The sequence below is a fragment of the Phoenix dactylifera genome, chromosome 16 (genome assembly GCF_009389715.1).
Source record: "Phoenix dactylifera cultivar Barhee BC4 chromosome 16, palm_55x_up_171113_PBpolish2nd_filt_p, whole genome shotgun sequence".
In the NCBI taxonomy this organism is placed as follows: domain Eukaryota; kingdom Viridiplantae; phylum Streptophyta; class Magnoliopsida; order Arecales; family Arecaceae; genus Phoenix; species Phoenix dactylifera.
In genome coordinates this window covers 9,480,515-9,501,379 of record NC_052407.1, presented here as the reverse complement: position 1 = coordinate 9,501,379, position 20,865 = coordinate 9,480,515, and the positions used below count along the sequence as shown (strand labels likewise).

The 20,865-nt window shown below is 35.8% G+C and overlaps 1 protein-coding gene across 1 annotated transcript in view; it reads left to right on the top strand.

Moving 5' to 3' along the window:
* LOC103709815 (vacuolar protein sorting-associated protein 53 A) overlaps positions 1-19,987 on the top strand; it is a 31,736-nt gene extending 11,749 nt beyond the window's left edge. Inside the window, exons 6-24 of the mRNA XM_008795317.3 lie at positions 1,074-1,198; positions 1,600-1,760; positions 1,874-2,015; positions 2,812-2,875; positions 4,880-5,074; positions 5,155-5,196; positions 5,302-5,406; positions 5,484-5,543; positions 8,458-8,535; positions 14,228-14,335; positions 14,432-14,497; positions 14,838-14,915; positions 14,998-15,131; positions 15,559-15,652; positions 17,818-17,895; positions 18,041-18,103; positions 18,562-18,630; positions 18,711-18,806; positions 19,404-19,987. Coding sequence (XP_008793539.2) covers positions 1,074-1,198; positions 1,600-1,760; positions 1,874-2,015; positions 2,812-2,875; positions 4,880-5,074; positions 5,155-5,196; positions 5,302-5,406; positions 5,484-5,543; positions 8,458-8,535; positions 14,228-14,335; positions 14,432-14,497; positions 14,838-14,915; positions 14,998-15,131; positions 15,559-15,652; positions 17,818-17,895; positions 18,041-18,103; positions 18,562-18,630; positions 18,711-18,806; positions 19,404-19,742 — 2,097 coding nt within the window. The 3' untranslated portion in view covers positions 19,743-19,987. The remainder of the gene's footprint in view (positions 1-1,073; positions 1,199-1,599; positions 1,761-1,873; positions 2,016-2,811; positions 2,876-4,879; positions 5,075-5,154; positions 5,197-5,301; positions 5,407-5,483; positions 5,544-8,457; positions 8,536-14,227; positions 14,336-14,431; positions 14,498-14,837; positions 14,916-14,997; positions 15,132-15,558; positions 15,653-17,817; positions 17,896-18,040; positions 18,104-18,561; positions 18,631-18,710; positions 18,807-19,403) is intronic.
* Positions 19,988-20,865: the final 878 nt, after the last annotated feature.

Genomic DNA, 20,865 nt, shown 5'->3' with positions numbered 1-20,865 from the left:
GGATGTTATGCATGATGATCAGAGAGAGAGAGAGAGAGATTGGGCTCCTTAGATTATGAAGGAAACAAATGACTTACAGCCTACTAACATATCCTAGTTCATTATCAAAAGCACTCCTCTTGGATCTGTGATCCATGTTGCACGTGAGAAAGAGAGGGGTTTACTTGTTCATTTTAAGCCTTTTTAAGCAACTGTGGTTCTTATAATTATGGTTTAGTAACATGTATTACGCTCATATAATTAAACCTAAAGGTGCTGAATTGTGCTTCATTGTTTTAACGATAAGCACAAAATGACATTATTAGACATGCACAGACAGCTATCTATACTCAAGATAATAAAAGATACACTCATACTACTGATTTCCTTTTTGTTTCTTTATTCTACTTTATTTTTTATCTTCTATCTTATCGTTAGATTTTATTAAAAGTATTAGAAAGAAAATGAGATTTCAAGATCAGCCCAACTAATCGCTCATCAGAATATCACATCTGAAATTGATTATCATGTTGATTCTCATAAGCATGCAAAATCAAAAATTGTACGCTCTATTAGCATAAACTGCAAACTAGCGTAAGATATATTATCATGGAAAGAAAGCAATTTCTTAGAAAGTTTTTTTTTTTTTGAAATGATTGTCTCTAACAAGAACCAGTTTTCTTCATATTCATGGCTTCTTAGTTGTTGCATATTATTAGTATAATAGACACCGACCACTGAAAAAGATGGTGGTTCCCGAACATCTTGGTGTGGTTGAATTGCAATGTCATGAGGCATTCTTATTGAGACATTCTATTTTATTTACTGTTGGCTTTTCCTGCTGTTTTACTGTTGGCTTTTTCATGCTGTTGCTTCTAAGTAATATTGTGCATGACTAGGTTGACTTGCAGTCAATTTTTACATATTAGTACTAGTTACTGATATCTTAGATTGAGTATGTATTTCTTTTCCTGTTTGTTTGTTTTATATTTCTCTATTTATTATTTGCTAAATTTTCTACATGTGCTTGTTAGAAATGCATTCCAAGTAGATGGTCAATATCATTTCTAATTAATGGTTCTACCTTTCTCCAGGCTGTAAACCAATTGTGCAGTCACTTTGAAGCTTATCGGGATATACCAAAGATTACCGAGCTTCGAGAGAAGTTCAAGAACATCAAAAAAATACTCAAGTCGCACGTATTTTCAGATTTTTCAAGGTAAGCATTTGAAGAATTTGCTTCTACAAGGGGTTAGGATTGAATTTTAACATTTAAGAAACACAAACTGATATGAAGCTTATTCTGAAAAAGTTGATGACCTGGCTCAGGTGGTTGAGTAACATTCCATGGTTACAAAACTTGGCCGCCATAGAGACCTAGTATTGAAAGTTTGAAACCCTATCAAGGAATTAGAGATGGACAACTCAGATTGGGCTGAAAAATTTTGCATGCACAAAGTAGATGCATAGGAGTGCACTTGCAGCTGAGCTCTGTTGCATGTCATTCACTAGCTTCTCTTTTGAATTTTTATAGCTATCAAATCGTTCATTTTTTACATGTGATTTTTAATATTATACAATTATGTGGTTTGCATATAAATTTTAACAATGCTCTTGCAGCTTAGGGACTGGAAAAGAGACAGAAGAAACTAATTTGCTGCAGCAGCTATCTGATGCTTGCCTGGTGGTTGATGCTTTGGAGCCATCTGTCAGGGAGGAGCTAGTAAAAAACTTTTGTAGCAAGGAACTCACTTCGTATCGCCAGATTTTTGAGGGAGCAGGTCTAGTCCAGAATATCGTACCTATTTTTAAAATTAATATGTTCTTTTTCACCTACATGGTTTTCATCGATTCTGAAATTGGTTTCTTTGTCCCCTTTGATTTCTTGGATTAGAACTAGCAAAGTTGGACAAGACTGAAAGACGATATGCATGGATTAAGCGCCGGTTGCGAACAAATGAGGAAATTTGGAAAATTTTTCCACCTTCATGGCATGTTGATTATCTTCTCTGCATACAGTTTTGCAAGTTAACAAGGTTTGTTTAATTTAATGACATGTTGCATCTCTAATTAGATATTAAAACTTTTGAATTGTGTTTTTGGTAAGAACGGGTTTTCTTTTCCCATTCTATCGTGTTCAAACATTTGAAACAAAAGGGCTCTTGAGAGTTTGATTCTAACACTTAAAATATTTATAATTCTAAGAAAACTAAGCCTGCATGCCTGGGTCAACTAGTTAAACTCTCTGTTAACATGGAAGCAAAAGGCTTGATGTCAAACTTAGTCAGTTAATACTTAGAAGTTAGAACTAATCTTATTAGTCAACTTCTATAAAATCTCTTTGCATGATACAATCAGTGATCATCAAATGATCCCTTTCATCAATGACTTTTAGTTGTCTATATCACAGTCTTTTATAGGCACTCTTACTCTTTAGTTAGTGAAGGCAACAAGCTATAGTAGTTTCTTAATGAAATAAATTTCTCTTTTTTAGGATTATGAATTTTGCTAACTTCTTTTGCTTGGTTCTTAACTTTTAATATTTGTTATGGTAAGGTTTTATGAGCAGCTAATTTGTTTGAATTGCTGATTGATATTCGTATGAAGAGTAAACTTCTTCTGGAGAACTTGTCATCTATATTCAAGTGCACTGATACAACTATTAAGTAAATAGGCAGCATGCCCTTCTTATCTATCATAGCTTTGCATATTGAAAATTGTTCTGGATATTGTAAACTAGTCTTCACTTAATTATTTGATAATGTATAACATTCTAGTTTGTCATTCCATATCCATCTTTAATCGGATTATATTGTTTATTTTCTTTGCTAGGACACAAATTGTGGATATCCTTGACAATCTCAAAGAAAAGCCTGATGTTGGAACACTATTGTTGGTAATTCCCTTTCTCATTTTGAGTATTGTAGGAATTTAACTCATCTTCATGTAATAATTAGCAACTCTGTTATGGTTAGTGTCCGTAGCACTTGGATGTATATTGCAAAATTTTCAGTGATGCAGTCGCCAATAAGTTCACTCATAAAAAGCAAAAAACACTCTTATTATTTTTGTATTTATTAACTGTCAGAAGTTGCTGTTACTCTGAAACAACATTTCTTTTTTATATTAAAAAATTCACTTTAATAAAGCAAAAGTTTGCCTTTATATTTAGGAAGGGTTGTTTAGTACCGAAGTTCCAGTCTGTAACACAGTTGAGGGTAATCCTAGCAATCTATTGGTAGTCTTATCTTAGTTATCTGGATTATCATCTTATCCAAAAAGCAAGAACATGAAATTGATGCTTTAAATAATTCTGTTGTATATAAAAAGAGAATCTCAAAAGCGCAATTCTAGAATCTGGAATTTATAACAAGATTAAATGAGATTGGCACATTTCTCTGCCAGTAGTTCATTTCTAAATTATCTGAATAGAAAATAATACCGTGCTCATAGTAAACCAAGTTGTAAATCCAGGGGAAATTATTCTGGCTTTGAAATTACAGAATATATGACTAACCCATAAATTTTAAAAAGAAATAAAAGTATTTCATGTAGAAATTTTTTTTTGGAAAGAAGAGTGAAATCTCCAAAAAGGGAACCATTTCTAATTATTGACCATTCAATCATTCAGTGCATATGCTTCTCTTTTCGTGCCATGCCCCATTCTTCTTCTTCTTCTTTTGAGGATCAGTTCCATATGCAATCCTAGAATCCTAGAACACACTTATAGTTGTACCATGGGCCCCTTAATTTGTGTGCAAAATAAATAGAAAGTCAGTATCTCACCCTTTCTTTTTGTCATCTTTTACATCGACAATCTGCATAAGGTTTTTTAGGGGATTTTGGTATATCTGTGCCTTAGTTGCCAAAATCGGGATTGGGTGCCTAAGAAATAGATATTCTAGAAATATTTGAAGGAAACGCTTAGGAAGTAGGTGTAGGTCCGAGATTCTGGGAACATTTCGAAGCAGACGGGATACTCTAGGTAGAAGATTCTGACTAAGTTCCATGCATTTCAAAATGACCTGCTTTGCTATTAGATGCCAATTTCACTATCATAAGGACATAACTGAAGGTGTGATTTACTCCAACATGGTACTATGTGGATTGCTTGGAGAGAGTAGCGGAGAATTATTGATAGGTTGGGATTGGCAATAGTGGAACTAGGTCATAAGATTCAACATAATCTTTTTCTGGACCTTCATCGGGCAAGCTTTAGTTATGACTAGAGCTGATCATGGACGGGCCCTCGGGTCTAAACTATATTCATATTTAGTTGGGCTTCAAGTCGGGCCTATTTAAAATTTGACATTTTTTATGCCCAAGCCTGGTCCATGATCAATTCTAGTTATGACTTGAGGTCATTTAATATGAAAATTCAATCTTAGTTCGGTGGGAATCCATAAACTCTATACTTTAACATTTCATGGGCTGTTTGACCTTGTATAGGGTTGGGTTTCATTGTTCTATATTTTAACGCTTTTTTTCTTAATGAAAGTTTTCACAATTCATTAAAAAAAGGATACTTTGTTTGTAAGAAATCAAATAACCACTGGTAATTTGTTCTTCTAAGGGGTGCTTGTGCAATTACTGGGTCCAGAAAAAAACAAAGTGAAATGTATATTATGAACAAAAAGATGATGTTTCCAATTTAATAAACTAAGTGACAGGTTATCTCATATTCTCATGTCTTAGTGCAGACTACTACATATTTGGTCAAATAGCCACTTAGGGTTCTGTTGTAGAATAACCCAACGCAATAACAATCTAGAATCAGAAAAAATTCATTGAAGAAAAATAGGATCATAACATATTTTTTCCTTCTTCCTTCCTCAATTAAATTTTATTATTTTATGGATTTAGCAGTCTGATTTTGTCTATTGTCTTTGTGTCTTTTCAGGCATTACAGAGGACTCTTGAATTCGAGGAAGAATTGGCTGAAAAATTCAGTGGAGGAACCACAGGTTCTCAAAATAGAGAATTTGAAGGTGATGCAGAAGAAACTGATGAAGGGGAGAAACATAACCTACTTGTTTCAGATATACGGAAGAAATATGAAAAAAAGCTTGCTCTGCACCGTGGTGGAACTGAACCAGTATGCACCAAAAGGCTTCAAATGTTTTAGCATTCTCTTTGATACCAAACCTCTAATTTCTTTTGCTTTCTCACTGACAGGAGAAGGACAAATACAAAGATCTGTCAGTTCCTGGGGCTGGGGTAAGTGGTTTACATTTTGACAGGTAGTGCATTTCATTCTTTACAATTGGAGCATTTCAGATGGAGAAATGGTTAATGACAAGTCTATATGCACTCCTCTTGCAGTTCAACTTTCGTGGGATTATTTCATCTTGTTTTGAACCCCATCTGGCTGTTTATGTAGAATTAGAGGAAAAAACCTTGATGGAGCATTTAGAAAAACTTGTTCAGGTAAACAAAAAACTTTTTAGATGCCATCTTTTCTTATCTACAGGCATCTACCTCATTCTTGTGCTTTTTTTTAACAGGAAGAAACTTGGGAAACTGAGGAGGGAAGTCAGACAAATATTTTGTCGAGCAGCATGCAGGCAGGATTTAGCTGAACATTATTTTTTATGAGTTGTCTTTGCATTTCAGTACTTTTACTGTGGCCTTGCTGTTTCATTGAAGCATGATTGGAAATAGTATCTAAGCTTCAGGAAGCTAGCTTCAAAGTTTTCTTTGCTAATTTCAATTTAGTTATTTTGATGTAGCAAATTAAAAAATCTTAGGCCTTTTATGTTCTTATTTTTTTTTTAAAAAAAAATTCGGCAGGTGAGCTCTGAAAGAATCCATAACCTTGTGATTGAGTTGAATTAACAAACTTGTTTCCAACTTCCAAGTTTCCCCTGCAATATTTTTTTACACAAAAATTAACATCTGTCTACCAGCATGGAAGAGATGAATGGAGAATTCCAATGTGCTGGTTTCATTTACTGTAAGTAGTATGAAAGAAATATTGTTGGGAACAAGTTGATCGGATTTAGATGAAAAGTGAGTGGGAGTTTAGGAGATAGGCTATTGACGGACAATGATGGTGAGGCTTGACTTGGTGGATATGGAAAAATTGCCAAGGAGAAGTGTTTGGTAACTGAAGGACATCAGTATAAACTATAAAGTAATTCATTTAAGAGGACTTTAAGAGATCAATGGAATTATTAGAGACGTAATAGCAGGAAGAACTCTTCTTCTCAGCATTATTCTCCAAGGTTGTCAAAATGCCTAGGCGGTCCTAGGCTGTTAGGTGGTGGCCCCTTGAAATGCCTACGTGGAGTGCCTACTCAGCCAAGTGGATTCTTGGAGTTAAACATCCTCAAAAATAAGGTTTATTATGGCCTTGTATAATCAAATTATCACATATACATATACTGGTTCATGTAAAATACATGAAAAATGTCATGGTCATCAAAAATAGCAAAATTAATAGGTAGTAAATAAAATTTATAGAATCGTGATGGAATTTAAAGTGATGCATAATATCATAATAAATTCCCACCTTGTAAGAAAAAAGGTCAAAAGGCAGCCAACCGCCAACCTAGGTGCCAACCTAGGCACTTGAGCAGCTGCCCCACCTGGTAGTTAGGAAAGTGTTAAGCGCCTAGGCATTGGTGTTGCCCAAGCACCTACATGGGATGGGACTGCCTGTGACAACACTGTATTATATTCTACAAGAATGCACTTGAAGTGATAGTTTAATGCATTCCCAAAAATGTGAAAGTACAAACTCCAAAGAATGTGCACCTCGCCTATAAGTTAAAGAAGAACAAAGTTGCCTATCAAGCAAGCACCAAGCAAGAACAGGAGCGAGATTTATTGGATAAACTGAGATAAAATGGCTTTGGCATAGAACTCGGGGCATAAGAGTGGACATGAGAAGTCCAAAATCAGATCTTAAGGATCTGAGTATGTTTTCTATTAGATGGCAGCATGTTGTGTTTGCTCATAGATGCTCCAGTATCGATGTATAGTTCATTGTCAAGAATGGCGGTCTAATGGGGAAAGGCAAAAATTGGTAGAGATAGAAAGTCATGCATGCTATTTGAAGGAGTTGATATCTTTCATAACTTTAGTAGAAGAACAGGCTCAACATATAGCTTTCAAGTTCGATCTTCCTGGAAAGAAACTACTCATAATGTCAAAACCACATATCAAAGTTCATTACATCCCACACTAGGTAGACATGGACTAGATGTTGGGAAAAACAGATGCCACCACCAAGTACATGGTTATGTCCCACTCTAGAGCTTCAATATTACCCACTTATTAACTGCTAAGCCAGAGTATTAGGAGTCACATTTTCGTCATCATCCATGAGATGCTTGAGATGCAGTGCATGTAACCATGTCCCAGTAGATGAGAGTATGCCATTTGTATCAGATTAATGATGCACAAGGAATGTAAATCAAGAAAGAAAATACATGATACTTGCATTTTTAAATAGAGAAACTGCATACAGATACTGGGAAGTATCTGAAATTGTGTGGTTATGGCCTTAAGAGTTACCTATCTGCTAAAGTGACTGAGTACTAGAGGTAGCAAAAATGACCAAGAAAGACCTGTTAGGTTAGAATAACTTTGTCAATTTTTTACAGGCCAGTAGCTGCCATACAAGCCATGAGATGTTGAGCTTGGGGAATAAGATTGGGAATTGCTGTGAATGAAACGACAAAGGGTGAATGATCATGTGCAAGTCTGCTTCTTGAGCTTCCTATGACTTTATTCACATGCCTTGTATGGCTGCATGAACTGTCCAGAGAGAACTCACTAGTATCACAGACTATTTAGAAGCAGGTAACTGAAGCACTTTAACAAGGCTTCAGATGATGTACAATCAAATTTTTCTGTCAAATTTGATTCTAGTTTTGAGGTGCAAATTTGATTCTGATGCCACATATGTGGTGGATGAGGCATACGTAAGCATGTACCCTTATATGTTTCAACCCTTGAGATGTACATGCAGCATAAATGTACTGTTGGTGTTCTTTCTTGTATCAATGATTGAATTTCTTAACTGTAATATTATTATGTTGGATTGCTCGCCTTAAGCATGAAATGAAAACCCAAAGAGCGGAAAAGGGCAAAGAGACTGATTGTGAAACATTTGGAAAGTCAATAGTGGATAAAAGGAGGTAATGAATTATTTGTGAAGTTCACTGTGCACAACATATAACTTAGAATCAGTTGTGGAGAAGCCTCAAGGAGAACGTTTTGGAAGAACCTTTAAATGACACAGAACAAAAGCATGCTAAATTAGTATGGTGAAACCATGAAAGGTTCATTATGCTTGAGATCTTCTGTAGAGGCAAAATGCTAATCAAATGATTAAAATCGTTAATGACTATGTACATGCATACTTATATACTTCTAGTTCTTAGAGAAAATGTATTGTGCTCTGTTAAAATTTGGATGGTGATCAAATTCTATAGAACTATGTGTACTCATTTTCTGTCTCAATGTACGCAGGTATTCTTGTTAATCAGGAGAAGCTTAAAGAGGTGCAGTGCTTTGACAAAGAGTCAAACGTTGTTCAATTTATTTGAGGTATATTTTCCGCATTGTGGTCTCAGAGTATACTGTTTTTGCAGCAACACTTCTCTGATAGTCTAAATAGTGCAGACAAGTGTAATGTCTAACTATTGCTGAATAGTCATGAAAAGCTTTTATACAATTTGAGCTTATAATTTTACTATCTCCTTGAGCAGTCAATGAATTAATTTTGCATTTACTAATTGGCAGAAAACCTGGATACATCTTAATTATGGATGATCATCCATCATAGTTTTTAATAGAATTTTTCCTTACCCATGGTAAATGGTGCATCATGACTTGGTCCCTCTTTTTGCTTGATGTATTAATTTAAGTGAGTACTCATCGAGAACAATTTTTGAAATTGTTTTAGGACATTCCTAATATTCCAAAATCATTTTCGAAAATTGTTATTGGGGCATTACCAAAACCATTCCACCATCTTTCAAGAACTGTTTAGGTCACACTGAAAAAGATTCATTAACAACTTTGACCATAAATGAAACTCGTAGACAGATTAGGAAGTTCAAGGGACCTCTATACACTTCTCTTAGGCTAAATCTTACTTTTAGGATCGAAAATAGAGGGTAATTTATTAAGCAATTTAACTATCAATTCTCTCTGCACAGTTATTTTTGGTTTTCTATTGCAGTGGAGACACGATTATATGTATGTATCTGAAAATTGTACAGGTTATATTGGTTTTATGCATAGCTTTCTGTATATTTTTTTGTGAAAGATTTTGTAATTTACACTAGGATATGCTAACATAGATGGCAAGTGATTCGCTTCAAAGAATCTCTATAGCTAGTTCCTAATAGCTGGGATGAGGCAATAAGTGCGCTTCTGGTTATTGTTGAATCGAGGGAAGTCAAGTGAACACCACCCACGTCTGCTGTATTGTTATTCGCTAAATGGCTGAGTGTTTTGTGCGTAGTTTAAGTTTGTAATTTTGTAGGAACACAGTACCTGATTTATGAGACATTTTAGAAAGCAAACTGTTCTTTTTTTCCCCATTATTGTCGATGGAAGAAGAAGAAAATTTATCATTTGGGAAAATATACCTAATGGTGGGTAATTAGCTTACCGTTGTATTGTTATTCGCTAAATGGTTGAATGTATTGTGGGTAGTTTAAGCATGGTATGCCGAACCGGCACGTATCGGCCGGTTCAGCCTGTACCGGACCGGTCCGGTTCACGCGTGGAAAACGGTTCCGGCCCCTCTCTGGACCGGTCCAACTCATGCGTGGAAAACGGTTCCGGCCCCAGAAGGGGCCGAAACCGAACTGTACAATTTTTTTCCCATTATCGGACCGATTCGCACCGGCACGCCTGCGCGCGGGGCACTACACTCGCGCGCGGTTCCCCGTGCTGGGCAGCGCGCACGCGTGGATGCGAGCTGAGTCCGATTCACACTGGTACGCGCGGTTCCCCACGGTGGGCAGCGCACTCGTGCGGATGCAAGTTGGGATCCGCGCTCGCTCGCGGTTCTGCGCGCTTGGCGGCGCCCCCACGTATGGTTCCCCTCGCTGGGAACCGCTCCCATGCGAGCGCGCGCGGGGCATTCAATGCTTGCCACTCTGTGGCATTTAACGCGGCGCACGTGCTTCTATGGGCTTTTTTCCGCACGCGCACTGTGTTCTGTTGGCCGATTCAGTACCGGTTCAAACCGGTCCGGTAGTCGACTGGTACGCCTACCAATACCGGTACGGCATACCTTGAGTTTAAGTTTGTAATTTTGTAGGAGCACAGAACCAGATTTTTGAGACATTTTAGAAAGCGAACTATTCCTTTTTTTCCATCATTATTGATGGAAGAAGAAGAAAATTTATCATTTGATAAAATATACCTGATGGTGGGTAATTAGCTTACCAGGTAGTCATTTAATATTTCTCCGGCCATAAACATGCTCTTTCTTTTCGGACAATGTTGATGCAGTCCCTGGTTGGACTAGTTTTTATGATGAAAGGATCCAAATATTTCATAATAATTTGAGTTCAAGCATCACTTCATTATATTTGTTATGTAAAATGGTAATAAGTCTACACTCTTGGTCATCATAGAGAAGAAAGAAAATCTTTGCAAATTATGAAATGCATTTTTTGGTGATTAATGTGAAAACTGAGTGTTCCGAAAAAAGAAAAGTCTCAACTTACTGAGACTCTGGAAATCGAGAGCTGTTTTTCTTTTCAGTTTTGGTATTGGAAAGGAGAAGTTGTTTTGGCCATTAAATGTTTTCCTTGATGTAAGTTGTTTGTAAAGATTGTCTCATGTTCATTTCTTGTCCTTAAAACTGCAAATGTGCCCTCCTTATTCAGATGATGAGGATAGTGTCCATGAAAGAGCCAATTTTTTTCATTGACTATTGGACACTATTTTCAAAAAAGAGACTATTGAAAAAAATTGTCAAATGGATCAAAGGGATCACCTTTTATTTTAATCTCATCAGAGCCAAAAAAAGCAAAACAACTCATAAATGTAATAAGTAGATGAATAAATGCTTATTTCATGATGTGGTAATTTTATCTCTTTGATCCATTGATCAAACTTTGGTATTTATAAATAATATTTTCAAATTGTTAAACATGATGAACATGACTGTTGAAAAAAAGGGTCAAACGGATCAAGGGGATTACCTTTTATTGAATCTCATCCGAGCAAAAATCCAAAACAACCCATAAGTGAAATAAGTAGATGAATAAATGCTTATTTCATGATGTGGTAAGTTTATCGTTCGATCCACAGGTCCAACTTTATTATTTAGAATCAATATCTGCAAATTATTAAACATGATATGCCTGCAAAAATTTTGTTAAGTAACAGACATGGCATAGCTTGTAATGTCAACAAGAAGAATCTATATTTCGTTAGTTTAAAACTATTGAAGATTTGAGCTCTTTGGTTCTGAAAAATGCTTTCTAACTGACCTCAGGCCTAGGTTATCCTTCAGAAAAGGAAATAGCCTGTACATTTTAAGTACATATACATATTGAATGGTTTTATATAATAAGAACTTCAGATTTCTTCATACTTGTGCTTTGGAGTTCTTTATGTTGCATCAACCTTTCCTAAATTTTGAAGCTAACTCTAATTGTGTTGAGTTGGTTGCTATGGAGATATTTCTTCAGAATGTTAGGAACTTATAAAATGTTAATAGTTAATTAATGAACAATCCAAATTAGACTTTTCCATGAGATAAAAGCATATGCTTGTATTATATGTGTTTGCAAATATGTCTTCATTTTCCGTATTTAGTGCATGCATTTTTTTTTCCTTATGCTCAATATACTATTATGAACAACATCCACAATATGTTAATGAAGACATGCATTACACACACACACACACACACACACACACGGTGATGAAGGACAAAAATATTTTGTTATGTTTTTGGATATTTTCAGGTATTTTTTAGAGTTGTTTTTGGAGTCTTTATTTTAAGTGAAATTTGTGTAAGAGAGTCTTATCTTAGGTACATCTTGGGTTGGACAAGTCGTGAAATCATTGGGATTTGATTTTTGAACATTTTAATGTCTTTCTGTATAGGGATTTGCACTATTCTGAATTTTGCTTTTTTTTAGAAAAGGATTTTGAGGATTAGTTTTTTTAAAATGGAGATCTAAGCCCTTGAATGTGATTTAATACTTTTGAACTACCTATGAACTAAAAATTATTCATTTTGGAGACCCATTGCTATTCACCAAAGGTCACAAATTGGCAGTCTATCATGTTATTTTAAATTGTCCATTTTGACAAGTTGATGCTCGGTAAGGAGTCTCCAAAAATATATTAGTTTTATTTATAGATAGTTTCGAGGTATTAGTTCATATTCATCAGTTTGGATCTGTTTTGGAACTCGTATTTTCAAATTTCACCTAATGGTCTGACCTCAAATCTGGACGACCTTAGCATAGTCTCTCTCTCTCTCTCTCTCTCTCTCTCTCGCTCGCTCTCTATCTCTATACATACACGGTTGGTTTTCAGGCTTGTAATGTACCATTACGTGGTGTTTGGTTATCAGTTTTATAAAAACTGTGTGAAAACCAGAGCTTGTTGAAAATATGTTTTGCTAAAACATATTTTACTAGATTTTTGCTTGGCAAGAGGTGGAGAAATTTGAAATGGAAATACACAAGAGGAAGGGAAGACGTGAGGACCTGAGGTTATATAGCATGGTTAAAGATTAGGCGTAAATTCTTAGCAGGGTTGATGGGTGGAATGGTGGCAAGAATCCATATAATCCTGATTGCTGAGATTTGGGAGAGCCGGTTTTGAGAAAAATGTGGAACCAGAAATTTGAAATGGAAATATTCAAGAGGAAGGGAAGACGTGAGGACCTGAGGTTATATAGCATGGTTAAAGATTAATCGTAAATTTTTAGCAGGGTTGATGGGCGGAATGGTGGCAAGAATCCATGTAATCCTGAATACTGAGATTTGGGAGAGCCGGTTTTGAGAAAAATGTGGAACCCTAGCTCTTTCATAAAACCTAATTTTCCTGTTTTATGAGATACCCAGATTTGCTAAAACTGTAAAAAGAATTCTTTCCCAAACAACTAGTTTCATAAAATTCTAAACATTTTGGTTTAAGAAAAAAAACTATTTTACTAAAACCATCCAACCAAAGAGTGCCTTAAATGGATTTGATGCTATATCATTTGGTTCGGTTTGGTTTATGTGAAACCATCCAGCCAATACTCTGTTTTGGTTATGTATATCAACTTATCATTGGTGTTTGATTTAATTAATTAGATAATGTTGTGTAGTAGATCAAGTATTACTTTACCTTGTAAAAGATAATATTAGTCTTATTTGAAAAATGCCTTTAACTTTTCGCCCTCTATGCAGTATCACAACTTAATTGTCATATGTCTTCACTTCTTGTGTATTTTTCTCCACGTGCTAAATCTTAGCACATTTCATATTTAGCCTAAGTTAGGCTGAATGATGTGGCATCAATACACCATGCCTAAACTGTGATTCATAAACTTTTGTTAACTCATTGCTTGAACATCAACCTGCTAAAATTTCAGTCCATTATGAAATTCCAATATAACTTTAAGATGGTATATATGCCTTTAAGAATATTCAGAGAAATGGCTTATCTACCATTAAAATGAGAACACATAACCTTGTTGAGCTGTGCCTTTTTCTACTTGTTTTCTTCTTTTCTATTTCCTGAATTTGAACGTTTATTTTGTAAATTTTATTGTTATCTAGGAAAAGTTGCATGAGTTGTCAACTAAAAAGAGTTGATGATTATATACCCTTTCACAAAATTTTGTCGCTCTGGAACCTCACAAAGCACCATTGCAGCACCAACTTGTTTATGTTCTGTTTACTATTACTGCTGTAGCATCTATCATGATTTTATAAAGTGAATGTTATTAGTTAATGCCAAAAAGGATTTTATGCCTCTATTGAGTGTGCTGATTTAATATATTGAAGTAGCTTTCCATATCCTGTTTGTTATCTTGTATTTATTCACTAGATATTTCAAAGATTTCTCAAAGCATATGTGGCAAAAGTATATTAATTGTGTTCGTGTTCTGTTTACTTTTATTATAGTAGCACTTGGCATGGTTGTTGAAGCTGATGTCATTGCCTTCATGTTAAAAGTTGGTTTCGTGCTTCCATCAAGTGGACTATATTATATGAAACTGCTTTCTATATCTGGTATATTATCTTGTGTTTATTTTATCTAGGTGTTTCAAAGAATTCTCAAAGCATATGCAACAAAACTATATGCTAGATTACCAAAAGGCGGTACAGGGATTGTTGCAGCTGCTACTGGCACAGATGGACAGATCAAGGTCATCACCACCATATATCTTTAGGAATAAGTAGTCCTTTCTAGATGTTCCTTATTGTATGTGCATTATGCTTATATTTTATGACATTCATTGCAGACATCCGACAGAGATGAGAGAATGATATGTTACATTGTCAACACAGCAGAATACTGCCACAAAACGGTTAGTTGTTCTCAGTATTTGGTAACAGAAAATACTAAGGAACATTATGGTTTGCATTGTAGAGACGAGTGATCCTAATTTCTTTGGATTAAGGAGTCAAATATTGAGTTTTAAAATAATTTTAAAATATCATTGAGCTCTTTCAATTTCTCAATCGTCAGATATAACGTTCACAAAAACCATTCAAAATCATTAATAATTATTCATGTTGCTTAGAGGAGCCAAATAAGTTGCCTTTTCTTCAAGGTTGCATAAATTAATTTTTATCTGTCTTATCATCAGTTATCTGGTTTTATTTACCACCAGTGCAAGTTAACTTCTTTCTATATTTTTTCACCAGTCTGGTGAGCTAGCTGAAAATGTCTCCAAGATCATTGATCCTCAATTTGCAGACAAAGTTGATATGTCTGCTGTGCAGGTGATCAATTGTTTCACTGCATCTTGTTCCCTTTAAGATTTTCAAATACCATGTATCCAAGTATGTTTTTGAATTTGTGCAGGATGAGTTCTCAGCAGTCATTACAAAAGCATTGCTGACGCTAGTACATGGTCTTGAAACCAAGTTTGATGCTGAAATGGTTGCAATGACACGTGTCCCTTGGGCCAGTCTCGAAAGTGTTGGTGACCAATCAGAGTAAATTTCTTATTAGCCCTGGCTAGTAAAATATGTACTTCTCTAAATGTTAAGGCACATAGTATGCCTCGTGATGATAACCAAGCGCGATGCATGTCTGACCAACGTATGCTCTGTTTGTCACCAATTAGGGTAACATTAACAAGTCTATACTCTTCTAATGCGAATGCTCAGAAGCCCTTATTGTTTGTCTATAGTCCTCTTTAAATCAAAGAGCATTACGAGGTTATTTTAGATGCCTATGGGAGAAAGGGAAAGAATTGGAGCAAGGGCATCTGACTATCTGCATGCGAACATGTGATTAGTTTCCTGAAGTTAACTTTTTTGTCAAGTATGATTGATTTTATGTGTCAAATGTAAGTTATTTATTACAATTTCTTGCTAATACTTGAGCATGATGATAAGCATTTCCACTGTTATCTTGCAGATATGTCAATGGCATTAATTCTATCCTTTCCACTAGCATTCCCATGCTTGGTAGCCTACTTTCTCCTACATACTTCCAGTTCTTCTTAGACAAGGTCAGTTTACAAACTCATAGTGATTGTGGTAAAATATCGTGTTTCTTCAATAATTTTTTTGCCAAGGATGCTACTAAGTTTTTAGTGAACAATGGATGCTTGAATCATGATTATTTGTCTCTTATGATATAGTTTTCCTTTGGCTTGTGTTCTATAACTTAGTTAATGTACTTCCCTGTATTAAAACCTGGCATGTTCTTATTTATGTCTAGACTCCCTGGTTGAATGTGCTGAAACTACATAACCTGTAAAGTGGGTTTTCCTATCTGCTAAGTTGGCTCTTTACATTTCATTAAAGACCCTTCTGTTGGCCAAAGTTGCTGTAGCCAGGAATTCCTTACAAAATTCAGAACTCAGAAGATTGTTTTCACTTTGAAAGTTATTTGTAGAGTTGTCACGTCATATCCTAACTAGTACAGCTGACATCATATGAATGGGGATAAATATTCTGGTTGAAAGCTTAGATTAGGAGTATCAAGTTCAGATATTAGATTAAGCAGGCATGAATCATGTTAAATACATATCTTACCAGAGTTCACTAAATATACTGGACATTACTTCTTTGTATAGGAGAGACAATCAGCGACTCTGTACCACATTTTCAACAATGAAGAAAGATTTTGACTCATTGCTAGCACTTAAATACATTATTGGCTTCAACAATACACTTGCATACGTAACATCAGCCAACGAATGGCTGTTGATATTCCCTGAAGAGAATTTTTCCATAAATCTCCTTAAGTAATTTGTCCAAACATTGTACAACTAAAGGATACACATTGATACAAAAAAAATTGCCATTTATAAAAGTTATAAGGGGATGTATTGCTATTCTCGAACATTAAACACATAAATTGTGTCTTATACACTGTCAAAACATATGGATTATGTGTTACATTTGATTCTAACCTTTTGATTCAATGCAGAGCTACTATTTTCTGAGATTACAATGTCCAAGCTGGGAACCAGCCCGGAAATTCTAAGAAACAGGGCAAATGAAGAGAGAGAGAGAGAGAGAGAGAGACCCAGACTACCTGGAAATAGATGGTGTTTAGGATGGCTATGCATGGGTTTAAAACAGGAATGTAGGGCCGCAAGCTTGTATCACTATGTAACAGCATGTACCAGTGTGCATTGCTTTGACTCACAATGATGCAGGCTGATGTGCAGCTGCACAGGCCATGGATAATATAGGAGTATGCACTCTTTTATCGTGCCAATAAACTTCCCAGCACTGTACATATCATTGACAAAGTATGGTATGGATGGGCACTTCAATCCCTGCCACTGAGGACTGCAACAAAGAAATGGCATAGAAAAGGCTCTGAAATGAATGTCACCAGATGCTATTAATCTTTGTACTGCAATTGGATAGAAATAATATATTTAGTAATATCTGAACCAACTCAATTGTTAATTTGATTAAATAGCATGTTTTAGTTATAAATGTAGTGCATTTTGTTAAATCATTTTTTGGAAGATATGTTTGTTGTGCGTCAGTAGTCTAGGGTAACTTATATCCATGGACTAGGAAAATTAGCTTTCATGGAGAAAGGAGATGTGCTGAAGAAATTTCTCTTTGTGGACATTGTGATTTGAGTTGTTGGCTCTTTGGGCAACTTTCAGTTATTTAAACTTTTCAGATTCAGCATGAATTGTTCCAATGAGGCTTATCAGCCTATCTGATCTTTAATACCTCTAAATGGTTAGGTTGTACATAGTATACAAATTTGTTTCAAGGATCATGGAAAACAAAATGGGGAAAATATTTAATCATTATTCCCTTGATAGAGGTATCAGAATTTATTGAAGCTAGAGGTCCATGGATGTTAAGAAAGAATATTTCTCTCTAGAGCGTTTGGCTATACATGCTGGCAGATGCAGGAAAATAGTCTCAAGAATTGCTCATTTTTTCTTTATAATGCTTTGAATATTGATATGAATTTAAAGCCTGGTAACTATCTTGACAAGAAGTGCTTTTGTTCATTGTATTCTTTTCTTGGAACTTGATTGATGTAAGTCCTTGGACAAGTTACCCTGTTGTTGAGTTTGCCATATTCATGCTGAAGTTCCAGTTTTAGCTAGCCTGCACTTTTGTTTTGTCTTTTTTTTTTTTTCCTTTGGCTATTTAAGTCAATTGGCTATTTTTACTATAATGTACACAGCTGGCAGCATCTCTTGGCCCTCGATTTTACCTCAATATTTACAAATGCAAGCACATATCAGAAACTGGAGCACAACAGGTACCAGTCATTTTATTCTCTTTCAGTAAGGATGGCTAGTACTGCCATGAAGTAATGTAAATAAATAAGTTAATCCCCTTTTTTTTCCATATTATAAATATCTGAAAATTATGAGTCACCTTGTTATGATCAATATATTTTGTAGATGCTGTTGGACACCCAGGCAGTAAAGAAGATCCTTTTGGACATTCCATCCTTAGGGAAACGGGTAATTTTGTTTCATTCAAGTTGAATATGTAATGATGGTTAATCTCAATCATTTTGTACATTCATTCTTGCGTACATGCCTTTATATTGCAAGTATGGTAAGCTTTAAAGGCGTGGTAAGAGGGAAAAACGGTATTTTCCCTATGTTTCATTAATCCTTACATATGCTTAAGTGTTAATGACATAGAAAGGTTATGGTCAAGCCATGGCTGATTAGTAAGGGGGCCTTTTTTTAATGGGCTTTAGATATTTCATGCTAGAAACTTGTGATGAATTTTATCTTTGAATACAATATGCTAGTAAATAACCGAACACTAGAATGTACATTGTCAACAACTGAATATAAAATCCAAATATTTTAATCACAAATGCTATTCATCTTTCTTTTGTGAGAATAGCGTATTTACCTTAAACTGTGGCCAATTTTACATAGACGAACTAATTATGTCTTTTCAACAGACAACAGTTGCTTCTAGCTATTCAAAATTTGTTGGTCGTGAAATGAGTAAAGCTGAAGCACTCTTGAAGGTATGAGGTTGACTTAAACAGCATCCTTGTATTATGATGGGCAATGATTCAAAAGTGAGAGCAAATCTTTTACCTTGCAGGTTATTTTATCTCCTGTTGATTCTGTTGCAAATACCTATGGAGCGCTCCTTCCTGAGGGCACGCCTCTGGAGTTTCAGCGGATACTTGACCTCAAGGTTTTGCACTTGATTTATGTTTTGGTTTTCATAAATGATCATGACAAAAGGACTTGACAAAATTGAAGTCATAGGACATTTACTTTGGCAGTTCTCTTTGGAGCTTGTTCAAGTTTCATGCGCCATATATATATATAATATATATATATGGGTATACATGCCTGTGCTCATCTGCATGCTTGGGTACATGCATGTGCATGTGTATTTGCAATAAATCTTTTATTTTTTCCTTTGCTAACAACCATAACTCCTATTGAGAGATAGTGAAAGAAACCAGTATTCCCCTAATGGCATTATAAAACCACTACCAGTGTAGCCTAATTGTAGATTATTCAGGATATTGACCAACTGGGGTTGGATGGTAGAATAATCAGTTAGCTTTTCTTTCTGGCCTTTGATTGTGATCTCTCAAACCTTTGATTGATTTAAGGTAACATATAATATGGTCGTTTTTTCGTTGTCACCCACGCGCATGATATGTGTCTTGCATTTGACTATTACATCTGGCGCTGGGCTGAAGAGATCCAGAGGAATGGTACATGCCTAATTGTATCCATTAAGCATGATTGCATGATTCACTCTCAAAGCATGTTGCAGGGTTTGAAGAAAGCAGATCAACAAGCTATTCTAGAGGATTTTAACAAGCAAAACTCTGGAATTAGACATCCTTCTGTGCCTCCATCAGTTGCTGTGCCATCTGGCTCGACTGCTCCAACTGCCCCGACTGTCCCGACTGTGCCAACTGTAACAGTTTCTTCAGCTACTTCGACCGCTACACCGCAAGCAGGAGCTATTGCCTCCCGAGAAGATGTGCTCACTCGTGCTGCTGCTCTTGGGCGGGGAGCTGCAACAACTGGTTTTAAGAGGTTCCTTGCATTGACAGAGGCTGCCAAAGACCGGAAGGATGGGCCCTTTCGAAAGCTCTTTAACCCATAGCTTATATTTATGGTTTTGATTTTTTTTTTTCCATTCTATTTTTTGGGTTTGGGGTGCTTCCTGTTTCGAATGCAGGTTGCTGAATTTCACCTGTAACTATGCTAACCTCGAAATGAGTAGCATTGGTTTATCAAAAAAATGAGTAGCATCAGAAGATCTCTCTATGGGAAATTTGTCTATATTGTTGTATGTTACAGGAGCCACTATCTATTGCTCAAATTTTGATCAAAGTTTTGTAGCTGATAGCATCTGGGACTCATGACTAACACAAAAACCAGCTAAGGTGACCCACCCAATTGATTGGAGCTATTGTTGGTACAGCCAAAGTGGTTCAAGGTGATGTGAGAGGTATTTGTATGCCCAAGTTAAAAATACGAAAAACAACAGGTGGTCTCCGGTTTGGAATTGTGTATAGTCTATCTTAATCAAGGAATGTGCAAGCTATCAAGGGTCATAAATAATATTGTACAGATAATTGCAAGTTATAGAAACTGTCGTGGGAATAAAAAATCCGAATTTAGTTCTACATCGATTAGATAGCTGAGAGGTCCGTTCTTTAAATAGAGAGGGGCTCCTTCTTTCTCTTCAGAGGCGCTTTTTGCGGAACAAAATCGTGCGTTGGGAAGAGATTATGAAATTTTTTTTAAAGTGGACAATACCTCTGAGAAGCAGTCGCTTCCGCTGTTTAGACCTCGAGACGATACTGGATTTCCACCCCCCCCCTCCTCTCTCTCTCTCTCTCTCTAACCTGACATATTGAAAATTCTTCAGTATTTCATGAAATATTCAAGTCTTATCTAAAAGCATTCAAGGATTGCAAATTAGTCTAGTATGTTGGAGGCGATGTCCATGTTCTTTATGAGTCTTTTTATTTGCATGCTTGCGAACATTGAGCAGTTATGTGCTCATCATCTTTCATATAAAGGATTAACTTCTGCTTTTTGGTCTTGGTAGGATGCTTGAGTTGAATGTTCCAGTCTGCTTATTTGATGAGTTTCAAAATCACGGCTGTCTTTCTCCCATAGAAGTAAATTTAGCAGCTGTGAGAACTTGTCATGAACAGACTGGTTTAATAATTTTTTCTTCTCAACATTCACCTGATGATTGGTCTCCATCGACAACT